A 23,779-nucleotide genomic window follows, 5' to 3' on the forward strand; every position below is an offset into this window, starting at 1 on the left:
ATTTCTTATTATTAAATAATCATATTTCAAATGACAATTTATACGCGATCAATATTGCACAGCAGAAATGTGCATAAAAGTACAAGTATCAAATTTTCATTATTTGCTGTACAATATTGCAGATTTGTGAAGCAGTTTGATATTAATGTTACATGGTTGAAGAAACTTATACAGAGATGNTTTTTTATTTTAAATTTTATTTTATTTTAAATTAAATTTTTTAATTTAAATAGGTATTACGAATATTAAAATACAAAAATTATAATTACCTGATTCCCACCAACTAATATTATCTGTTATAGTTGAATATTGAAAATAATATTGTAGAATACTTCGTGAAAGCTACTTATTCTGTCACAACATATCAAATCAAACCGTTAACTTTCGTAAATCTCATTAATTATAGAAACTGTTAAGAATTTTTACGCACGCAATATATGAAGAAATATGTTATCAAAATTAAGTCTTACGGAGAAATATGTTATCAAAATTAAGTCTTACGGATATTTAAGATAAATGGATCGTAAAGAAAAGGAATTTTATCGTCATAATAAGCATATTGTAATCCTCAAATATCTGCCGCAAATGTAGGTGCAATTTAACAATTTCATCTGTGTACTATACAGGCCACATCTCATATTTTACTTTAGTATCAAATAAGGGCGCATTGATCTGTAATGCAACTTATGCATAAAGCTGATAAAAAAATTCTCCAAGAATATCGACACATAAGTGATGAATAACTATCGCCTGCACCTTATTAATTTATGAGAAGACATCTTGACTTGTAAGTGGACATGCATTGTGCTCCGAGAAGAAAAATTATAATTAAAAAAGTTATATCCTTATTTATTGTTTCGTATTGATTTCGGGATGATAACTCTTCAGAATAAATGCATATTTTCAATAACTCCGGAAAAATGTGTTTCGAGAAATTGTTTCGATATTCAGATTCATGCGTGTGAATATGTGCAGAGTGTCTAAAACCTATCTTGATATCCGTGGTATATATATATATATATATATATATATATATATATATATATATAAAAGATATATATATATATATACACACCAAATATAAAATTTAAAAAAAATATATATATATATTTTATTGCATATATTTTCTTTCAAAGCAAGTTACCGAAATTTATTTAAGTCATTAAAGTTATAGGAGTTTTCGAAATTTTATGATTTTGTGTTCTGAAATTTTGATTTTTCGAGATAATACATGTCCATCAAGTTGCACTAATCTCGTGTAATACGTGACGAGACACAGGTGTGTAATTGTGAATGTGATCAGTCTAATTTCTCGTGCAAACAAACTTCAAGCGATGCCATAAACTGATATGTGCAACCTATCAATGCAAAATGTTTTAATTATAAGTGATTTTATACTTAGGTTAGAACTATATGACTACATTCTTTATGATATATTTGTTAAGGGTACATATAGAGATAACGGTGCTTTTAAAACTTGTTATTATTATCTGGTGGTGTTACGATTAATCCTTACTGAGTTTTAAATTAAATGCAAGACAAAATGCAAGAAGATAGATATATAAATAACATCTTTTGTATACATCATTTCTTCTTTGTACATTTCATAGAGTTGTGTAAACGACTAGATATGAAATTGTATAATGAACTTTCACTGTGTGTTACTTCTAATAGAAGGAATTTGATAACCATTGTAAATAAAGGCGGTTTTTACGCTAGGAATTTACAAGGGGCAACTTTTTTTAAAGGTCTATAAAGTATACTTATTCGATCAAGAATGAAGTATCGTACGTATAAAATACTTAAATATTGGCAACAGTAAGAATTGTAAAATGTCCACAAAGCATTCGAGATATTTTTATACGATATTGTTAACCGAATTATAATTTATTTTATAACGTTCATTGGGGCACATTTATATAGAAATTTTCTCCGAATTTTTACAAAAATATGTAATCTTGTAACAATGAGTGTGCTATAATAAATAAAATTACGATCGTTTACATCAATAACAACATGTATATATATTTTTGTGTGCGTGTATATATTTCCTGTGTATGTGTACTAAGAAAATTCTAAATTCTTAAGAGATATATATATATATATCTAGAATATACATCAAGGCAAACGCAAGAATAATACACATATATATGTCACAGCCTATGGTTTCTTAACAGTATCCGTCTTATTCAATGGTGGTTGAGTTTTTATTTTTTCCTGCTTCAATGATCGATGTTTGTTTGATATTACTGCATTTCGTAATGTTGAATGAAGGAACCTTTTGTTGATAGTTTCTTTAGGTTTTACCCATCCGCTAGGTCCCATTATTTCTGCCCTTTGTGCGCCAATTTTGGCTTCTTCCAATAAAGCTTCAACTGCAAGCCTATGATACATAATTGCACACACAAATTTATATAATAATAAAAACACTAATAGAGAAAAATAGCAGAATATTGCAGCAAGAGGTATTGTAAAAAATGTAATCTATATTTATATTAGGAAAATGTTTCATAAGTCAATCAATATTATTATATCAATATTATTTCATGTGGAATGGTGATAAAAACAATCAATCTATTAAATCTCTTGGTCTATGGTCCATATTCTGACCTCATTTTTATCGATAAAAGTGAATTAAATGTGACTTCACAACCAATTAGGTGGTTCCTATACACTTTTAGAGATACTTTTATCGATAAGCGTGAATTCAGAATATAAATCTATATATATATTTATTATATATATATATAAAATAAATGTAATCTAATATTCAATGAAAATTTCTCATATATATCTAGGCTAGCACGACAGTAATTACTAATCATTATTACGAACCCAAACAACACAAAATCGTAAAACTACCTGTTCAACGTCTCGTCGTCCATATTCACTTGCTTTGTATTGTTATCCTACAAATGCTGAAACAAGAAAAACAATATGATAACAAATTATTAATAATAACCAAGATATATAGGTTAAGTTTCAGTAAATGTGATGCATCGCAATTACGATGAGTTTATAACTTTGCAAGCGAACATAATAACGAGCTAACGTTTCAAAAAGTCAAAATTGCCATACCGGTTCGCAGATAATAGATATTTCGACAATAACAACGGTCATAACGCCGGTGATAACTCTGATAGCACTTCTTATTATTATTTTATGTAGCTAAATGTGCCCGATACATTCACGTACATCACTAACTAAATACACATTTAATTTACAAAAATAATCGTAATACATTACTTCAGTCACAATATAAATTCAAGGGTAAATTCCTTAGCAAAAGCACACACTCCGCACGTTTCACAGTCTTCGAGAGACTTTTGACAGCTGATAACAGCTGACGATTGTAATATAGCTCTTTTTACAGCTGATTTAAGCATAAAAAAGGGAAAAAATGCATTTTTAACTTTCTGCATATAATGCAAGAGTAAAAAGAAAACATTTTTTATAGCAGAAAAGATATTAATCACTACAGTTACTTTTTGCAATGCAATAGTATTTAATGATGAAACTAAATCTATATGATCTTAAATCTTAATAAAAACTTATAAGTATATTGTACATACATATAAATTACAAGATTATTTTCCTTTTAGTCAAGAAAAAAATAGGAAAAATTTAATAGGTTATATTTTCTACAAAAAATAATAATGACATGTTCTGAAAATTTTTTGAATTTTACAATTCTGAGTTTCTCATTTTTTATATTATTTTCCAATATAAAGTTGATTTATTTCTTATAATGTTATGTAAATAGGAATCAAGATTCGTTGAATGTAAAAACATGTTTATGAAGTTTATGAAATTACATTGCAGAAATTAACAACCACATAAATAACGCACACATAAGCTAAAAATACAATTTTATTTCTTTAATTAGTGTATGCGCAAGTTGCGATTTGACTTTGTCTTACAAAGTTATTCAACGAGGAATACTGTCTTGTCAACTTTAATCATTTACAAAACAGATCAGTGTATGACGTTCATTAAACTCAATAGAAAATTTAAAGAGATAGTTCCTTCTTTAAAATTCATTATCGTATTTCTTACGACTTGAAGCTTATTACATCTATTGTAAATTCAAATTAAAGTAAGGTTTACAATGAGAATGTCAGCTCTAAACCTTAAGAAATTGATCAATCACAGTCAAATGTGAGCGTCAGGAATTCAGAGGGGTCAAAGGATTCTGATTGGTTCATTTCCTTATGCGTCATGCATAACGGCCTGGCTGAGCAGCACTTCACTTTGCATGAAGAAACGAAAAAATGGATCGATTCGTGGATAGCCGCAAAAGAAGTGTCGTTTTTTCGACGTGGAATTCTAATGCTGCCAGAAAGATGGGAAAAAGTAGTCTCCAGCGATGGGCAATACTTTAATTGACTTGTTTTTTTATTATTTTTTTTAAATAAAGGATTTGTTTTCACAAAAAACGGCGAGAACTTATTCACACTCCCAATAAAAATCGAAAACTGTGATTGTCTGCAAATACACACACGTCACTAAACATATGCGTTACCAGTTTACGCGACTATTGAATTTGGCGTATCGGTAATAGCATAAAATGCGTGAACTAACTAAGCGGGTTGCGTATGATAATTGAGATGATTTGATTGGCTGATCAAGCTTCACGCAAGTTAGGAGGAGGCAGCCTTAAGGAAAATTCACACTTTACAGAAAAGCAGAAAACAAAAATCAACAGCCAATTAAAACTCGTGTTGGTAGTGAGCAGTAGATAAAACAAAAACTGTTGATTGCCAGCGCGAGTTCTGATTGGTTGCTGCTTTTCTGCTTTCTGTTTTTCAGTGAAGGTATGAAAAAACGTAGTTAAAATGAACACACTTGTTGTCCATCCATCGCATGGAGCAACGGAAACGTAAACAATATGGCCGATGTACATCGGTGTAAGAAAACGGGACTGCTTAATAAATCAATATTTAAGCTATGTCTTGTAATACTATATAGACATGGTATTTAAATGTGCGGGCTGACCAATTTTCCTCTCAGAACCGAATTTCCCTCATCGCCATGTCGTCGGAGAAGGTAGGTTATGTGACATTGACAGCTTTACTTCATGTGAAATTGATTAATAAAAACTTTAATGTTAATTACATTAAAGGGAGACAATGTCTTTTGTTTTGATCAATAAATCTATATCTTCGTTTCGCTCTGGTTTATCACCCTGAAAGTTTTGCTCTATTATAAACAGATGTTTATTTAAATTAATTTTCTGATAGGTTCTTTATCGCCTAGACCAGCCTCATGGCTCTGGCAGTATCTATATTGCTTGGCGTCCTGGAAATAGCACTCATTTAGCTACTACAGGTTGTGATTCAACAGTTGCCATTTTTGATAGACAAGGTGATATCCAGGAACGAATACCAATTCCTGGACTATGCACCGGCTTTGGTTGGGATTCAGATGGAGATATGCTGGCAATAATAGCGCAAAATTCATCATCTATATTTTTGTGGGATGCAACAACTGGAAAAAAGTCCCAGATAGACGCAGGTGTAAGAGATGGATTGAGCTGTATGATGTGGGCAAAGAAGAGTTGCTTATTAGCAATAGGGACACAAAAAGGAAATTTAGTACTTTATGATCACATAAATGCCAAGTAAAATTTGATGTTTCTTTAGAGTAAATCTTAGATATAAAAGCTGTGTTCCAATATTCACTGTCAATACTGAAAATCTACAGTATACATAATATAAACTATGGATTTTTAGTGCTGATAGTGAATTTTGGAATACAGCCGTAGAGAATACTGTTGTAAATTTCATTATTCATAAATGTTCTATATTGTGAAATACAGACGAATACCTATTTTGGGAAAGCATAAGAAGCGCATTGTATGCGGCGCATGGTCAGTAGATGGTCTCCTTGCTTTGGCGAGTGAAGATAAAGTCCTAACTATCAGCACAACTGAGGGAGATACGCGTCGTGAAATAACTTTTCAAGGTGATCCGTCTCATATACAATTTAGCGAAATGAAAATGGACCATAGGATAGCTGGTGAAAATACAGTAAGATCTTATCAATATGCATTATTGATAATATTTAAAAATTATCCATACAAAACTACATTTCCTTTCTTACCTACAAACTTAGGTATCCCTTATTGTTAGCAAGACAACATTATTCTTGTGCAATATTCTGGATCCGGAAAATCCCATTGAATTGGCTTTTCAAAAACGTTATGGTTCCATTGTAACTTATAGATGGCAAGTAATAAATGTAATAGCAGTACAATTCCTATTATCGCACGATTTTGATAATAATGCATATATATCGCTACTTTGTAGGTACGGAGATGGTTACATATTAATAGGTTTCGAAGCTGGGTTTTTTATTGCGATATCGACGCATATAAAAGAAGTCGGCCAAGAATTATTCCAAATTAAGAACCACAGGGATTCTCTAACGGATATCGCATTGAGTCAAGCGGTAGGGAAGTTGGCCACTTGCGGCGACAGCACGATCAAGGTGCACAACTTGCTGAATCTAGAGGAGACCGAGACGCTGATCTCGGTGACCAGCGAGAATGGAGTGAACAACATCGAATGGTCAACGGATGGAACGATGCTGGCAGCGGTCACTTATATCGGCAATATCTTGATCTACTTGATAGAGATTCCGAAGTTGACCAGCGTTTGCGGCAACAGGATAGCATTGTTGACGAGCCTGATGGAAGTAGCCGTGCACCTTTACACATTAGACAAGGTACTTCTGGTCATACGAGATCGCACAGTGGACTTCTCTTTCACGAGGAATCATTCTTCTAGGACAAACCGAGCCCGCAAATAATCAACACTATAATAGAACCGTCGATCTTAGCAGTAGGCCCGATGCATGTGGCAGTAGGGTTGAACAATAGAGCACTCTTCTGGGATTTGTCGATAAGCCATTATAACAAGATGCATTTTGAGAGGGATTATTTGGCCACGATAGACAGCATGCGCCTGAACGAAACATACGTATCGGCGCTGTTCGACGGGAAATTACAACTGCATACGGTAATTATCATCACGAGGCTCGAATTAACAATGGGAATAATGTAAAACAGGTGTATTAATTTCACTTCATACACATAGATTAAATCCGACCAGACGTTGGCAAACGATGGGAAAGATACAAAAATGTTTCCGGATTCGAGCTCTACTCATAGTAGAATTACATGTCACGCTATTTGTTCGGATTTCCTGGTTTACGGTAATGATGTAAGTTAACATCGGGCATGCTTTGAGATCATCCTTACGCTGTATTCGAATAATTAACATGAGTTTCTAACATTGTTAGATGGGTCATATCGTTTACTTTTACTTGGAGACATTCAATCAATGCACCGAATTTATACATGACAACGGAATCAAGGAGTTGTACTTGGATACGAACGGAACGCAGTTGTGTTTTGTCGATAACAAGTCGGACGTTTACGTATTTGATCCGATAAACGAAGCGGCCATTACAGTGCCTGACTGTCCTGATAATATCGATGGTATTCTTTGGGATCAGAACATATTCGAACGTGCTATATTTGCAGTATATAATAAAAGCAATATTGTGACGTACATTTTTGTAAAATACTTTGTGGAAGGTGAGTGGCTGAATCAATTTGTCACATGTTATCGCCGTGAAATCTAACTCGTTAACGATTGCACGGACAGGTACCAAAGTGATAAAGATAAATACGACTAAGTTGCCATCAGAATCAGTGCCTTTATTGATGTACTCGGGAGAGGTGACGTTGAGCACAATGGGTAGCAAATTGATACAGATAACATTAACTTCTCATGAAGATATAGGGAATATCGTGGAGTCCAAAAAAATTAACGAGATTCTGAACAATCAGATTTTGTGCAGACGGTGAGACTTTTATAATTTAGCACACGTCAAGCAATCACGTATAGAAGAATCTAAAAGCACATTTTCATACAATTTAGTTTTCAACAAGCGTGGAATAGCTGTGAAAAATTAAACGAGAAAGATGCCTGGCTAAAACTGGGACGAAGCGCTATTGCGAATTTGAACATCGAATTCGGTGAGCGAAATGTATTGGAAAATATAAACGCGACGAAGGTTGAAAGTATAATTGAGAATTATAACGTCTTCGTAATTTATTATACACAGCTATTCGCGTATATCGACAAATCGAAGATGCTTCAATGGTATGGACGTTGCAAAATATGGAGAATGTGGACGAACTGGCGTTGCTATGTGGCCATGCTTGCATATTACTAGGAGATTATAATGAAGCTGAAAAGTACTTCCTACAATCTTCTGAACCCGTGCAGGCCTTGTACTTGAGGAGAGACCTGATGCAGTGGGAGCAAGCGTTAAGCTTGGCGCAAAAGTTGAAGCCCGATGAAATTCCTTTTATCGCCAGAGAATATGCCCAACAATTAGAATTCACGTAAGCTCTTAATTGGTCTTATTAAATAATAATCTATTGCAGAGAAAACATAATCGATAGTTGCTATTAAATAAATAAGTGAAATATACTTTTTTTTTTATACAGTGGGAATTATCCAAAGGCTCTAACAAATTATGAACGCGGCTTGGTCGATTATAATACCTCGTCCATCTTGGTAACGCAAAATCCTCATCACCGAAACCAATGCCTGGCAGGAATAGCGAGGATGTCTATAAGATGCGGCGATAGTAGAAAAGGCGTCGGAATAGCGATGGATAACGAGAGCTCGAGGCTGTTGCGAAAAGAATGCGCCGAAATTCTGGAATCGATGAAGGTATGATCATCGTCATTAAGACTCGTAAGAAATTGGTTATAAGTCGGTTTTTAGCTTTTAGCACTTTTTGCCTTTAAAATGAAACAACGGTGTGATCTAGCGTTGAAAGGAAAGGGAACGAAGTTCCAATACACTAATTTAGCTGAAAAGAACAGGCCTCATATTTCCAGTAAACTGTTAAAATATATCGATACTTTTAGCAATTTAGCGAAGCCGCGCTGTTGTATGAAAAAGCTGAATACTTCGACAAAGCTGCCTCCGCTTATATAAAGTTAAAGAATTGGCACAAAGTGGGTCAGCTTCTGCCACAAATATCGTCCGCGAAAATCAACATACAATATGCTAAGGCCAAAGAGTCCGAGGGTAAATACGAGGAGGCCGCGAAAGCATATGAAACCGCTAAGGATTATGATAATATAATCAGAATCAACCTGGAACACTTAAACAATCCTGGTAAATGCACTCGTTACATGCAAGGATTTACCACGGCACAAACGTATTAGCGATTTTAATAATATATTTAATAATACATTTTATTAATATATTCGCCTCTTATTATACATCGTTACAGCTCGTAGTGTTGAAGTTGTCCAGCAAACAAAGAGCATAGAAGGCGCGAAGATGGTTGCGAAGTATTTCCAAAGGATGAACGATTACAATGCAGCGATTAAATTCTTAATCCTGTCGAATTGTCACGACGAAGCCTTTCAATTGGCTAATCAGCACGGCAAGATGGAATTGTACGGAGAGATCTTGGTGAACACGATCGAAGACACGAACGTTCGTAAGGAAGATTTTAAGAGTCTTGCGATGCACTTCGAATCCCAGAAGAACAATCTTTTAGCTGGGAAATATCATTTCCATGCCAAAGAGTATCAGAAAGTAAGTTCACATCTCTAAATTTCTGCGCCACCTTCTCTCCCATTATATGTAAACGCGAATATTTCAATTAACATCTTTTTTTTAAGGCTCTGCGGCATCTATTAAAAGCCGCTCAATTGGTGCCGAACGACGACAGAGCGATCACTTATGCTATAGACGCTGTCGCGTCTTCTAAGGATGACAAATTAGCCAATCAATTGATAGATTTCTTGTTAGGAGGGGATGGATTACCAAAGGTTACCATTGTTTCGTTTATTAGTGCTTCCCGGATACTAATATCGCGCGTCCGAACGCCTGAACAGTGTTTTTCCTAAATAAAAATCAAAACGGATATGTCAGATTTAACTTGCACAGCTCGTTTGTAAAGTTTTAATACGTTTTATATCCCGTTAGGATCCGAAATATCTTTTCCGCTTGTACATGGCTAGAAAACAGTATAAAGAGGCAGCTAAAACTGCAATTATCATTGCGAATGAAGAACAAATTAATGGTATGCACCCTAATTATGTATAAATACATTCGTAATACATTAGTAACACTGATAATTACAATTTTTTGTTTCAGGAAATTACAGGAACGCTCACGACGTATTATTCGGAATGTATCAAGAGCTAAAAAGAAATAAGATTACCATACCGTTAGAAATGCAAACTAATTTAAGGCTCTTACATTCATACATCCTGGTAAGGTTGCATGTGAAAAGAAGCGACCACTTGCGAGGCGCCCGGATGCTGATAAGAGTAGCGAACAACATATCAAAGTTTCCATCGCGTTAGTAGGACAAAATTTTCCATGACAATTAATATATAACACTGTGTGTGTATGCATGTATGTATGCATGTATGTATGCATGTATGTATGTATGTATGTATGTATGTATGTATGTATGTATGTATGTAAATAAAAAATAACTTTTATTTCAGAAATAAAATTGTATTTCAGATATCGTACCAATATTAACCTCGACTGTAATAGAATGCCATAGGGCGGGTTTGAAGAGTGCGGCTTTCAACTTCGCCGCTATGCTGATGCGTCCCGAGTATCGTGGGCAAGTCGACGCGAAATACAGCAAAAAGATTGAAGCAATCGTGAGAAAGCCACCACGAGCGAAGGATGTCGAGAACGAAGATGAGCCTCTCACCCCGTGCCCATACTGCAAGAGCAGAGTTCCCGAGACTGAAGTAACCTGTGATAAATGCAAGAATACCATACCTTTCTGTATCGCGACGGTAAAACTTTCTTTATTGACATTTAGAAATTGACCCCTTAACGGTTTTTCTACGACTAGAAAAATGCTAAAATAGCTGTTCAATGTTGTATTATATCATTAGCGTAATTATTTTTCATGCCCAAATTAACTACGGGTGCGTCCATAATATAAAGTGCTATCCGAGTTAACTCGGGCTTGCGCGTTAAGGTGTTGAGGAAAAAGAGAAGTACGGGATTCTCTCACTTCTATTGTTCTACGGTTCCTTTATAGGGACGACATATCATAGAAGATGACTTTACAGCGTGTCCCCAATGTGATTTCCCTGCTATTAAAAGTGAATTTCTAAGGTAAATAATGCATTATATAATGCATGTTATAAAATTATCATGTATATTTATTGTATAATTTTTTATACAGGATCGTTGAATCTGAAGAAACTTGTCCAATGTGCTCAGAGAGAGTCGGGCCAGAAGCTGTATCATCTATCACTGATATTCACCCGTATCTCAATTTTCAGGAAGAAAAGGCCATCATAAAGGCATAATTTTTACATATATTTTAGATATAGAGTAAATTTGTCAATGTACAAAAGACGAATTCATAGTTTGACGTACACAAACTAGGAAACGCTAAGCTGTATAGATATCTGCATTTTTATTGCACAAATGAAATGTGCCTTGTTTAATTGTGTGCCTTAGATAAGTAATACGATGATAAATATGAAAAGTTATGAAATAGTTTCAAGTAATAGTGATAATTAGTGGAATGTTTCGATCAAGTCGAAAATTGAAGCGACAGTATTCTCAATGCAAACGGTGCCGTCCATTATGAGTACAATTTATTTGAGTACAAGATGACTAGAGGTATATAATCTCATTATATCACCACACGCACACACACATATATACATACCATACATACATACACACATATATGTATAAAGAATCAGTTATGTTATTTGCTTTACGGGCCATGCTTTACTGTAGATATTACTATAAACACAAAATAAAACGATTCAATTCGGATATGATACTTGAAAATTTTTTTGAGAGCTCGCGGACAGCTGCGAAGTCTCGCATGACGTATCGATAGAATCATGTCTAATTGTAATTTCGAATCGTGTCGAACACACGATTTCACCAATCCCGTAGCTATTTCGGCGGCAATTCAATAGCGAATACATAAATCGTTGCTACTACTGACGACGACATATTAATAATAACAAATCACCAAAATCAAGGCGGAATACTGCAAAGGGAAAAATATCGATTAATTCCTGTTACCGAATTGCCATCAAATTGCAGCATGGATTTGTTCTACAATTTTGGCCGTCAGTATGAGCGTAGCATCCAGGAGTCTTTCACAACTGTAAATTCACATACATATTTTGCTTTTCGTAATAATTATAGCAATTTTGACCAGCGAATGTAAAAAAAGTCAGCTAAACACTAATAAATGAAATGTAATGGTTGCAACGAAATTCCTCGTTATCTTTGTGACCGAGTAGCCAACTTCAGCATATAGCTTTCGTAATCGTTAGCGTAATCGTACTGCGTACTGTGCAGAAAAAATGTGTGCTGGAAGCAAAAAAATCCACGATCATAACACGGTCTCATGACTGGCATAATTATGCCGTGCCTAACCTTCAAGCTCTCAGCAACTCTTGTATTCAAATGCGACAGAATATATATATATATATCTGAATGACACGTGACAGCTTAGCATGACTTTGAAGAATCGATGCGTATAATGATGCGTATTTATCGTGAATTCCATCAGATAGATATATAATATATAAGAAAGCCCTGGAATAGAACACGTCGATATTCTCACTTTCAATTCTCTTTTTATTATTTTCTCATCAAATTGCAAACCCAAGTTTTACACGAAAGACGATTGTTCCATTTTTCATGAAATAACTGTATCCCGCTGAAGAGGGAGAAAGAGAGAGAACGGCAAACAGAGAGAAAGGGAAGTAAAAAGTGTGAAACGTACGTGTGTGAAACGGTACGTTCGAGACGTATAGAATAATTAATGCGACAAATTATAAATGCATATAGGTCTTAGCCATCTCTACTTTGTTCAAATTGCAACAAATTTAATTCCAACATAATCGATAAAGCGCATAAAAGTGATATCCACCAATTTCGACTAAACTAATCAATGAGTAACCGGTCGAATCGCCAACAGCAATTTCTAACTATAATTCAGTGTAATAATTATCAGTAATATCAAAAGTTTCTAATGTCATTAGTAATTTGGTCGGAAAAGGCGATAAAAATCATTCATGCTATATAACAAGTAAACCGACAATAATTATTTAAACTAATGCATACGCATTTATATGCAAAAAAGAGAAAGAGAGAGGGAGAGAGAAGGAGGCGGAGAGGAAAAGAGAGAAACGCTATCTCGGAGGCACCGCCTATCGTGGTATTCAAAGTCCTAGTTTCCTGTATAAATATTAATCTTCGGGAGTCTCGGAGGGCTTGTTACTAACGCATACGTCGCACAATAGCAGGAAATCATAATGAAGCTGTCGTTATATCAAGTTGGCGCGAAGATTCGTTTCGCGCCTGCCTAAGTCGGGAACGCCACGGATTCCTAGTGACATTTGTCGCACTTGGTCGACACTTCGGGACGTCTTGCCTGTCGCAGAAAAGAGTCCCTCCGATCTCATTTCTCGTCCGATGCCTCTAACGCGATTTAAGATAGGATCTAACGGAGCGACAGTCGCCAATATCTGGCGCCCACTTGGCACAGCCCTGAGACGCGCCTCGGCGATGCGGCCACGTATGTAACGGCGATGCGATTCTGTCGTTGTGTTGCGCCACACGTACGCATACGCGCCTACGTTCGGACGTGCGGTTGGTGCGCCGCGGCGCACCGGTACACATCGGTTGGTAGTGTGGTTCGATCATCGTTACTAGCGCGCACGAGTCGTGCTGACGAGAGCGGCGGCGCCTTGCTCGGCAATATTAATCCGCGCCTCCCGGCGAGTCGTTCCGGTTCACCTCTGGACACCCGTTGGCACGTAAGCGCGCGCGTAGCCCGCGAGGAAGGAGACAAGCAGGAAGGAAGGAAAGAAGAACGCGGTCACTCGAATTACCGTTCGTTCGCACGATATCGCATTCGCGTAACCTATCTTCTCTCTCTCTCTCTCCCGTTTCCCTCGATTCTCGCCTGCTGGATCGGTCGGTTGGTTCGTCAAAATGGCCGAGAACAGCGGCTCGCCAGATCCGGCCGCTAACCAGGCCCAGGATAGCCAGCAACAGCAATACCTGTCGAGCTTTATCTCCGAGATCGTAAGGAGCCCATTGAATCTCGCGCTCGTGGCTGTAATCGCCGTCCTGGTCTACAAGATCGTCAAGAGTAAAACGAGAACCGAGGAGCCCGTGCCGGAGGTGAAGAAGCTGCCGAAGTTGCGACGTGACTTCACAATCGAGGAACTGACCAAGTACGACGGTAAAGGCCCCGACGGCCGGATACTGGTTGCCGTCAACGGCAGCGTATACGACGTAACCAGAGGCTCCAAGTTCTACGGCCCTGGTGAGTTTTACCCTGCGTCGACGATCAATTCTCACTCATCGCCACCGATCTCTTATGGTAACGCTCGCAGATCGGGACGATATTTCTGCGAGGCGGCACGACTCTCTCTCTCTCTCTCTCTCTTTCTTTCTTTCTCTCTCTCTTTTCTCCCTCGCACTCTTTCCTGTTCCCTACGGGTCACGTTTTATTAGTCGCTCTTTATTAGCTCGCGACCCGAAGGAGCGGTCCGCGCGATGATATCACGCCACGCGCAAAAATAAAATCGTGAAAGTCGCACGATCGTCATGGCCAATTGTGCCGTCTGCGTCGTAATGCGGAGTCGGCGACGATAGCGGCTTATCGCGTAAGTGAGTGACGAAAAAAGAAAGTTCACAGTGAACAACCTATTGGGTGGGCACGCCGCCCGAACGTCGATGATTGTCAAATTGTTTTTATCTAAACGACAAATCGTTCAAGCGGAATGAATAAATCATATGTAAATAGACGATCGTTCAGCGGCGCATACTGATTAATATTGATTATTTAATGATATTCCAGTGTTGCGAGCTTAAGTAGTATCCTTCAAATTGCTTTGATTTATCTACCTGTAAGTTGCATCTATGTTCGTTAGGAATGTCATACTATTGCAGTGTAATTTGTTTGTACAGGTGGACCATACGAAGCATTTGGTGGTCGAGATGCTAGCAGAGCATTAGCAAGGTTTGCAGTAGATGCAGCGACAGATAAATATGACGATTTGAGTGACTTGAACACTGCAGAAATGAATTCAGTCAAGGAATGGGAAGAACAATTTAAGGGTAAGCGAATACATACGAATTGGCTATGAAAATTCTCTCAATTGCGAAAGCAATATATTAATGACATATATTAATGATGCAATATATTAGTGACATCTGGACTCGGTTAAGCAGATATGTTTATCTGATACTTCACTGTATTTTTAAAGGCTCGGGAAAGTTTTTTTTTTCATTTTTTCGCGAAAAAATAAAAACAAATCTGCAGAAAATGGAGAAAACCAGATTTGTTTTAGCTATACATTCTACATTGTTTGTTCTTTTTCGAAGAACTTCCAAAACTGACGTACACTGGTGTAATAAATTACAATGAAACTAACTATATTTTTTCACTTTAACATACTGCACCACCAGTATACACCAGTTCACGAAGTTTTTTAAAAAACAGCAGACCTATTGTCTACATGTTACTTATGTATTTCTGACGCCATGTTTTATGTACCATTACACTAATCTACAAGTATGTAATTTAAATATACGGGATAGATAAGGAAGTAATTACGATTATATTGTGCAACGCGACATACATATCAAGACGATATTTTTCTAAGATATAATATTTATTTGTACAGTAAGAACTTTGTTGGCATATAATAAAGTAGATGAAACGTTATATTTTTAATAATGAGTATTGATATATTGAATATAAATTTGAACGTGATATATTTTTCATATTTTCATTCGGTTGAGAAAGTATAGTCTATTAAGCTTTTATTACAAAAACTTTAAATGTGATAAATAACTGAATGAGATCAAGGTTTAGATTCCTAGATGAAATGCATTAAGCATTAATGCATTGCTTCAAAGCTATAACTATGACACAGCATAAAATTACAATACGATACAACGTTAAATATCGGGACATGACCTTTGTTTAAATGAGTGCCATTCCGAGCAGTCTCGAAATCGCCAAAGATTAAAGAGTTGTATACTGTTCGAATTTCGTAAGAAAAATTTTATCCTGATCTGGTTTTTGTTTTTTTTTTTTTTTTTACTACAGAGAGGTACGATTATGTTGGGAAGTTGTTGAAGCCGGGCGAGGCACCCACAAATTACTCGGACGAGGAGGATGAGGGCAGCCAGCAGGAGACTGAAACGAAATCGGAGAATTACGAAGCCGAGGCAAAGACGGATCGTAGTGAGACTGAGGGAAAGACCAAGAGCGATTGACCACGTGATCGTACATCGAAGGCGCAACCGTTTTGGAAGCACACCACGCACACACTGTTGTTATGGAAATTTTTCAAATTATCGCTCATGAATATATTTCTGGACGCGTTCGGCCGACTATTTTATTACTTCATAACGATGATCGAATGAGAAGCGAAACACTGGCTTTTAATCAAGTTTGAAGTACATAAAGAGCATTCGAAGCTGGGTGATTACATGCAAAAGGACTTTATTTGAGCGTCCGACTTCCAATCAGAGTGGACATTCACGTTTTTTAATATATATATGTTTTTACATGTGTACAAAAGATTTTCTACAGAATGCTAAGCTGAATCAGTGGCAAGTAACAATATAGCATATTCTATTGTAGTGATGTTTCTCGTTGAATTGATTATTGTAGATCCTGCTGTGCACACGCATGGCACACGCTGCATCGTGCTTATGCGTATGTTCAGCAGTTCATTTCTGACATGCATTTGGAATTTAGTTTTAAGGAGTATCTATCTTGTCGCGTTCACGTAATTCCGTCATTTTGTGATTAAAAAGAAAACTATTACAGGAAATACTGAGATTGTCACGTCGCGCGCCCGTGGCATAAAGAATTCTACAAAAACATACTCTGGAATGAAACGTTTATCGTCAGATAAAATGTATGCTACATATATAGTTACATATTTATGTTATATTTTTAATACAATTACCAGTACCAGTATGATGTAATTATCATAAACGGTGTATCGACGAGATATCGCAATCCCTCACCTACATTGAGGTTAATGCAAAGGGCCACCTAGAAGGAAACAAATTGTACATTTCATGCAAAAGTTTTAATCGCTATATCTAACCAATATCGGGGGAACTGGTGTAACGTATATGTCCTTAACGTGGTTTGTTTTACATGTATGAAAGTAATAAGCATACAAAACCTTTGTTGTAGATTTTAATGTTATCTAAAATTATGTTACAATTACGAGGAAGTACGATGGGTACAAAACACGCAGGTATTTGCATACTTCCGTACACAGCGTACTTTTTCACATTACAAAGCATTGATTTATTAAGCATTAATATACACAGCATTATTAATGCTGATGCGCGGCTTTGTTCATCGATAAACTAGAATGTGGTTTTGGTAAAAATAGTTATACCCTTGAGAATATAAGTTTATGGATGAAAATAAATTAGAATTACGTTATATACACACATGTATGTTTTCATATACACAGTCACATTTAACACGGAGAGAGTAAGTGTGAGTGTGATGGGGAGAGGGAGAAAGGAAAAAAGAGCGCGAGTTTGCATGTATTTCCTGCGTAATGTGAAATTTCGTCAATGTAAATTGAATTTGCGTTCTACATCTTGTTGGCATAAAAAAGGAGCAGCAAATTATTTATTGTATACCACACACATTCTGTTAATCAACGGTGTACATAATTTATCATGGTTAGATAATATTAATTGTGGCAAATAAAGTTTTGTTATTGTTTGTATCAATCGAACGACAAGAGGTGTGCGAGTTCAGTTTAACTAACAATTTACGCAGAGAGATATATTACACATACACACACATATACACACGTAAGATATGCATTCTCAGTTAATTACTTAATTACTATAGGGAGACTTATTCAGTCCTTAGGGTGAATGACTTCCACACGCGTTGCTAGATCGTCTCACCGGTAAACTCGACCAATTGTATCGCGCCCCACGCGAAAGCATGAGAGATCTACAAGTTTGCTTCGCGAGCGCGACAATTCAAGAACTAATATCTCAATTGTTCGACCGACGGGTAAAGACCGGCGCGTCGCTTTCGCGCACTTTTCAGTCGGTTTGTGCAATCGCTTCCAATCTTCGAATGATATGTAGATACGTCTAGATTTTATTCTTCGATGAAAAGCACGCTTTCAGAATGTTTAATCATTTACAATGCGGACTTCGTCAGGAGAGAAAGAGAAAGGGCAAATTGTCCAATGAATGAAATTTTATTTCGCTGATCGCCAGTCGAGGGTCAAGACCGAGACTCGTCCTCGCGTTTTCCGATATTTCAAGGCGCGAGATGCGCGGCCTCTCCTGAGTATTCTCCAGACGGATGTGAGAAGAGCGGGGCTGGGGGCGTCTTTGATTTACGGGTACAAGCTGGCTGGACGTTTATCTCGCCTGGCTGATGGTCTTTTTGGGATGCGCGACGCGTTCGAGCCGATCCGAACGAAGCGAGAATCGACCTTGCTTCTCTAAATCGACTAACAACGTAGTGTGTACTCGTAACGAATTATGTGCGCGCGTTAATCGTGCGCTATCGTTAAATAAATATTTATTCTCGATTTCTTTCCGCGCGCCACGTTATCACGAGAGAGAGAGAGAGAGAGATATCTATCTATCTATCTATCTATCTATCTATCATCGATCTATCTTCCTATCGGTTAGGTATTTTAATCGAGCTCGTCGACTGCCGAAAAAGTGTGCAAGGCGAGCGTTCTCTGCTTTGAAAAGAGAAAAATGCACTCGAAGTCTCTCTTTTCACCGGTATCTTTCAACCGATATTTCGCAAAATGAAGGATGCTGAGCAGATTGGTGATCGGCGACATGTGGAATTTTGTTCATTGGTCAGTCTCGATTGTGCGACTACGAGAGTGACATACTTACCCAGTTGATTATGTGTACATGGGATAATGTATGTCGAAAAGGGATATGTTCACTAACGCACAATAGGCTAGGAAGTGGAGAAAAGTGGCTATAATTCGAAGTTAAATTAGATTGTTGCCAAAAACTGCATTTAATTATTTTTCGGACTGATAATCACGAATCCGAGGTCAGATACACAAAATAAAAAATAGCTGATTCAATATAGCGGACCAAAATGCAAAAAGCAGTTATATAATACTTTAATATTGATTTGTTTTTATGAATATTTGAGTTGCTGAACACAAATTCAAAGTCAGAATAACAAAATTAAAAATGATGGATCCAATATGGTAAACCAAGATGTAAAAAGTACTGTGAATATTAATTTGTAAATTTTTTATGAACTTTGATGGAAATATTTTTATGAAAGTATTTATTATAAAATCGATGAAAAGTGAAAGGAAGGTTATTGAAAAATTATTGAATATATATGAAAATGATAATTTTCTTTATAAAATACATTATAATACTGTGAAATATAAGAAAAGTTAAAGTATACTGTTGAAAAATAATTAAAAAATATTTGAAATATTGATTATCATGAAATTTACTGAATATAATTAGAAACCTGTTAAAGAAAAATTGCTGAAATATCAATTAAAGTAATTTTTTGTTAAAATAATAAAATGATGATGAAATAGGGTCAATGTTGAGAGATTTTTAATTACATTTTTATTATATTTTCCGTAAAATATTTCCATCAGAGAAGTGTGTGGAAACAGGCAAAAATGGGCATGATTTTCTTATAACACTTGTGAATGTGCATTTAATGACGTTTTACTTTTAGTGGTGTCAGCAATTATCACCGATTATCAGCGGAGCTTTCATAGCTTTAAAACTATAGTATATTTCAAAATAATAAAGTGTATTTTACTATAGGTTTATTGTCAAAATTCTAGTATGATTTTTTAAAGTAGTTTATGTCTTAAAATAACAAAAAATTAACAGATATTTTACTTTTAGATATATATATATATAACAAAATTAACGATTTTCTCTTCAAATTAATTATACAAGAACTATATATATATTTTTTTTTAATTCAAATGGTTACTATATAAACGGTAACTATACAACTATCATGAAACTTTGGAAAAAGTTGTAAGAGGTGCATATTATAATAAAATACTTTTTCATGCTATTTTCTGAATCGAATTTGGGCCACTTTTCCAGATTTTCTATCCTACAGTATAGTGGCATGATTATATTTCCTGGGATAAGAGAGAAAGAGAGAGAGAGAGAGAGTAAGGAGTGTCTGCGAGACGCAATCCAAGATCCTCATTTACATGCGGATCTTATATTCTCGACAATGATTGAATTAAATATTTGCTCTGAAAAATATACCGCAAGCTGATCGAAAAATCGAATCCTAGTTTAGACTGTCACGAAGCACCGAGATCCTCAAACTTCCGACGCCAACTATTAATTAATTCAGTGGTCGTTGTCGGTCATCGAGCGAGACGCGCTTTGCGAAAACGTGAATCGCGCTTTTCGATCCGGACGCGATCTAATAGCCGAGGAAATACGCACCAATGACGTTTGACGTTAATCGGCAAGAAGATCGCCTTTTATCTTTCGTTCTCTCTCAATTAGTGTATTATCATTGAGTCAATAGTCACACAGTAGTCATAGTTATAAGTATAGCAGTGCAAATTAGTAAAATTTTACTGCAAAAATCTGTTAATAGTAGCAACTATTTCCATCGGAGAAATCTAATTGCAGAAACAGTGAATAAAGATATTGAATATTTCTTTTTTATTATTTTGAGGTACTGTCAATGATTTTGCCTGAAATATTTTTAATTATGTTTAATAGATTTAATTTATTTCATATTTGAAAAGCACACTTATTCTAATGAGACTCAAACTCCAGACTCTGGCTTTTGAGTTTGCGACACTGAAAACAGGATTTGGTAATAAATGTTAAAATTTGGTGAATATTTGCCGACTAAATAGTTAATTATTGCAACCAAATAATTTAGTTCCGTATATTAAATATATAATATACACTTAATTCTACACACACGCACCCAATGCCGTGTATACAGTACATGGAATTAAATTATTTCATTGTAATAATCAAATATTAGGTCGGCAAATATTCACCAAATTTTAATACTTATTACCAAGTCCGTTTTTCAGTGCACTATTGATAGATTTTTTCAATGAAATTTTGCTGATTTATCGTTCTATACTTATAGTTATAACGACCCCCAACTATTAACTATTAAGTATTTTTCAGTGATAATACATTGATTACACTTTAGAGAGTATTAAATAATTTAGTTGCAGTAACCAAAATTTGGTTGAAACTATTTAACTGAATCTCACTTCTTGTCTACAATCTTATTTTAAAATGTAAATAGTAATCAAATTGACCAACCACGGCTATTTATTAGAAAAATAATCTATTGTGGTTAAGCCAATTTGCTTATTGTTTACGTCTTACAGCAAGAATGTGGACAAGGGGTTAATAATTGTCAACAAATTTTTCTTTCAGTAGCTTACTTATGGCTACTCGCACTGAAACTTCCCACTGCGATCATGGCGTTTGAAAATGCGTCTTTTCGAGAACTTATGTAATAATAAGGTACCGCGTGATTCCTCAGATTCCCATGACACGACAATTAGACCACTCATATGTTCAGCGCATCATTTAATCGAAAAACGAGTGATGAACTCTCGCATACATAGGCATTACATAATGCAAATCGCCGAGGCGCGCGGCTGAAAAACCACGGGGCGCGGAATTCCCACTTTCGTCGCAAATCGCTCGCGACTACGAAGCTCTATTATCGGAATGCTATATGCGACCTTGTTTCCGCGACCCGTTATAATTACGACGTTATGCGATCAGTCGATTAGCGGCACGACGCTGTGCGTAGTGCGTATGTCTTCCCGTGCGTGCATGCATGTATGTATGTATGTGTATATATATATATATATATATATATGTGCAAAAGATAGCTGGCTATCGGAGAAAAATCGTGGACGCCCAGGCCGAATTCGCACAATAAGAGCGAGAAAATACCCGTGAAAAAGACCACGCGATTCTCTCTTCTTGCACTCGAATTGCGGAATCGAGAGGAAGAGTCGAGTATCACATACAGAGAGCGGGCGAGATTACGAAAACTTTACGCTGCTTATCGCGCATACAGCAGCGGTGACGATATCAGCGAAGTCCGCGTGAAAATAGCAGCCGTTCTTCTCGCGTGATGATCGAAACGCAGGCGTGGACGCGATTCGCGTGCCGCCATATGTATTGCGTGTGTATACACACACACACGTGCATGTACATATTTACGTATGTATACATATGTCGCGCGCGGCTTTACGATGTGCTCTCTCTCCTCTTCATATACGTATATACACATATATATACGCGACGTGTAATATCGCGGCGAATCGAAAGAGAGATGGGTCGATGCACCGCGCGCGCGGTCGTGCACGCGAGACTAGACATAAATTGTAGTCGCGAGGCGAGCGAGTGAACGAGCAACCGACCGGCCGGCCAACTGACCGCGCGCGCGGTTACGCGATCGATCACGTTTTTTCCTCTGAAATTCGTGCGACGCGTCGAGGCAGCGGACGAGGCGCGAGAACGCCTTTCCTACGTGTCGGGTGCGATGTAGCAGCCAGCGCGGCTCGCCGCCCGAAGACGTTTCTCGGGCGAGGAGCCGGACGGGGTTACGTAACGCAGCCATCGGATTTCATTCCGTGCGCGATTACTTTCCCCATCTTGGCCGCTCCATCACCGACTCGCGTCTCATCCCTCGCGTGATTCTTAATTCTACGTCTTTCGTCTCTATGGCAGCGTCGATCCGCTTCACGAGAGCCGCTCTCGGTGAAATAACGTGCGACGCACCGCCTCCTCCACGGCCGCATCGTCTTCGCGAGATTTCTCGGTATCACCAGCGGCGATGCTGCCGCCGCCGCGAGAAACGGGATCGCGAGAGCCACGCGCTTCGTAGATTTTTCCCCGCTGGAGACGATGAGCGAGCGAGCGAGAGAGAGAGAGAGAGGGAGGAGTGAGAGAGCGAACGAGGCGCCGGAAGGCCGTCGCGAATCAACGCCAGCGAATGAGCGAGCGAGCAAAGCAAGCTCGGCGCGGTATGCGCGGCGCAGTGCAAAGCAGCGTTCCTCTACAAAGTATACAAAGAGCCGCTGTCACCGAGGCGGATAGCTAGGCGGCTGCTGCCACGCCGTCATCCGATTCCCGTCCCATTTCCAAAGTCCCGCCGCCGCCGACCCCCTCTCACCTTCCCGAGCGAGCATCAACTCGTCGCTCCTCCGCCGGAGAGCGCGTTCACCCGTTTCTTTTCCGCTCTCCTCGTCGGACACGCTCGACAGAGACCGAGCCGATGCGAGAGGGAGACACCGACAAGTTCACACGCCGCGATATGTGCGTCGGGTCGCGTGCCGTTCGCACCTAACGCTTGGAGACAGACGCTCCGACAGGAGTCTTCCGCGGAACGTACCCTCTCCCCCTGAGCGAGCGTATATGAGACTCGCGGATCGAGAGAAATTGGTTCAGTCACCCTGCGAGAAACATCCCCCAAATTCTCCCTCTGGAGGAGAGAGAGAGAGAGCTGCAACTTAGTAAGCGCTCTCTCTCTCTCTCTCTCTCTCGCATGGACATGTCGCGAGCGGAATGCTCTCGATGGAGGGTATTGCATGCGCGAATGCAGCTTCGCGAAAACGACGCGGCGGCGAAAGTGATTGAAGATGAAAAAAAAGGCGACATGA

General features: G+C 37.6%; 3 protein-coding genes across 5 annotated transcripts; 2 read left to right on the forward strand and 1 right to left on the reverse strand.

The window, feature by feature from the left end:
* Positions 1-1,990: 1,990 nt before the first annotated feature.
* On the reverse strand, positions 1,991-3,447 carry LOC106750934. 2 transcript variants are annotated; one of them, XM_014631607.1, is made up of 3 exons: positions 3,247-3,447; positions 2,863-2,918; positions 1,991-2,383 (listed from the first exon to the last, which is right to left on the reverse strand). In XM_014631607.1, exons 2-3 carry the CDS (start codon positions 2,883-2,885, stop codon positions 2,161-2,163), a joined length of 246 nt encoding a protein of 81 aa, XP_014487093.1. In that variant the 5' UTR covers positions 2,886-2,918; positions 3,247-3,447; the 3' UTR covers positions 1,991-2,160. The 2 variants fall into 2 exon arrangements, with proteins under 2 accessions (XP_014487093.1, XP_014487094.1); XM_014631608.1 differs by lacking the exon at positions 3,247-3,447 and adding an exon at positions 3,079-3,240.
* A 1,446-nt stretch (positions 3,448-4,893) lies between these two features.
* Positions 4,894-12,322, forward strand: LOC106750946 (WD repeat-containing protein 19). 2 transcript variants are annotated; one of them, XM_014631634.1, is made up of 20 exons: positions 4,894-5,046; positions 5,360-5,620; positions 5,819-6,029; positions 6,115-6,227; positions 6,309-6,726; positions 6,789-7,019; positions 7,098-7,223; positions 7,303-7,600; positions 7,671-7,869; positions 7,947-8,044; positions 8,134-8,416; positions 8,522-8,750; positions 8,951-9,203; positions 9,322-9,632; positions 9,719-9,868; positions 10,026-10,122; positions 10,197-10,403; positions 10,575-10,861; positions 11,113-11,189; positions 11,260-12,322. In XM_014631634.1, the coding sequence occupies exons 1-20, from the start codon at positions 4,982-4,984 to the stop codon at positions 11,384-11,386; spliced, it is 4,041 nt and encodes a 1,346-aa protein (XP_014487120.1). In that variant the 5' UTR covers positions 4,894-4,981; the 3' UTR covers positions 11,387-12,322. The 2 variants fall into 2 exon arrangements, with proteins under 2 accessions (XP_014487120.1, XP_014487118.1); XM_014631632.1 differs by having other exon boundaries at positions 5,032-5,046; positions 5,241-5,620.
* A 1,392-nt stretch (positions 12,323-13,714) lies between these two features.
* Positions 13,715-17,851, forward strand: LOC106750937 (membrane-associated progesterone receptor component 1). Its single transcript, XM_014631615.1, has 3 exons — positions 13,715-14,388; positions 15,036-15,185; positions 16,183-17,851. Exons 1-3 carry the CDS (start codon positions 14,052-14,054, stop codon positions 16,350-16,352), a joined length of 657 nt encoding a protein of 218 aa, XP_014487101.1. The 5' UTR covers positions 13,715-14,051; the 3' UTR covers positions 16,353-17,851.
* The last annotated feature ends 5,928 nt before the right edge of the window (positions 17,852-23,779 follow it).

The sequence above is a fragment of the Dinoponera quadriceps genome, unplaced genomic scaffold (genome assembly GCF_001313825.1).
Source record: "Dinoponera quadriceps isolate SergipeBrazil2010 unplaced genomic scaffold, ASM131382v1 scaffold4681, whole genome shotgun sequence".
Classification (NCBI taxonomy): domain Eukaryota; kingdom Metazoa; phylum Arthropoda; class Insecta; order Hymenoptera; family Formicidae; genus Dinoponera; species Dinoponera quadriceps.

Bases quoted from the DNA above. Each gene is read 5' to 3' on its own strand.
- LOC106750934 (XM_014631607.1), bottom strand. From the start codon at position 2,885: ATGGACGACGAGACGTTGAACAG. The intron at 2,384-2,862 runs GTAGTTTTACGA...TATGTATCATAG, and splicing joins GACGACGAGACGTTGAACAG to GCTTGCAGTTGAAGCTTTAT.
- LOC106750946 (XM_014631632.1), top strand. The intron at 6,727-6,788 runs GTACTTCTGGTC...TCATTCTTCTAG, and splicing joins ACCTTTACACATTAGACAAG to GACAAACCGAGCCCGCAAAT. The intron at 10,404-10,574 runs GTTAGTAGGACA...ATTGTATTTCAG, and splicing joins CATATCAAAGTTTCCATCGC to ATATCGTACCAATATTAACC.
- LOC106750937 (XM_014631615.1), top strand. From the start codon at position 14,052: ATGGCCGAGAACAGCGGCTCGCCAGATCCGGCCGCTAACCAGGCCCAG. The intron at 14,389-15,035 runs GTGAGTTTTACC...TTGTTTGTACAG, and splicing joins CTCCAAGTTCTACGGCCCTG to GTGGACCATACGAAGCATTT. The intron at 15,186-16,182 runs GTAAGCGAATAC...TTTTTACTACAG, and splicing joins ATGGGAAGAACAATTTAAGG to AGAGGTACGATTATGTTGGG.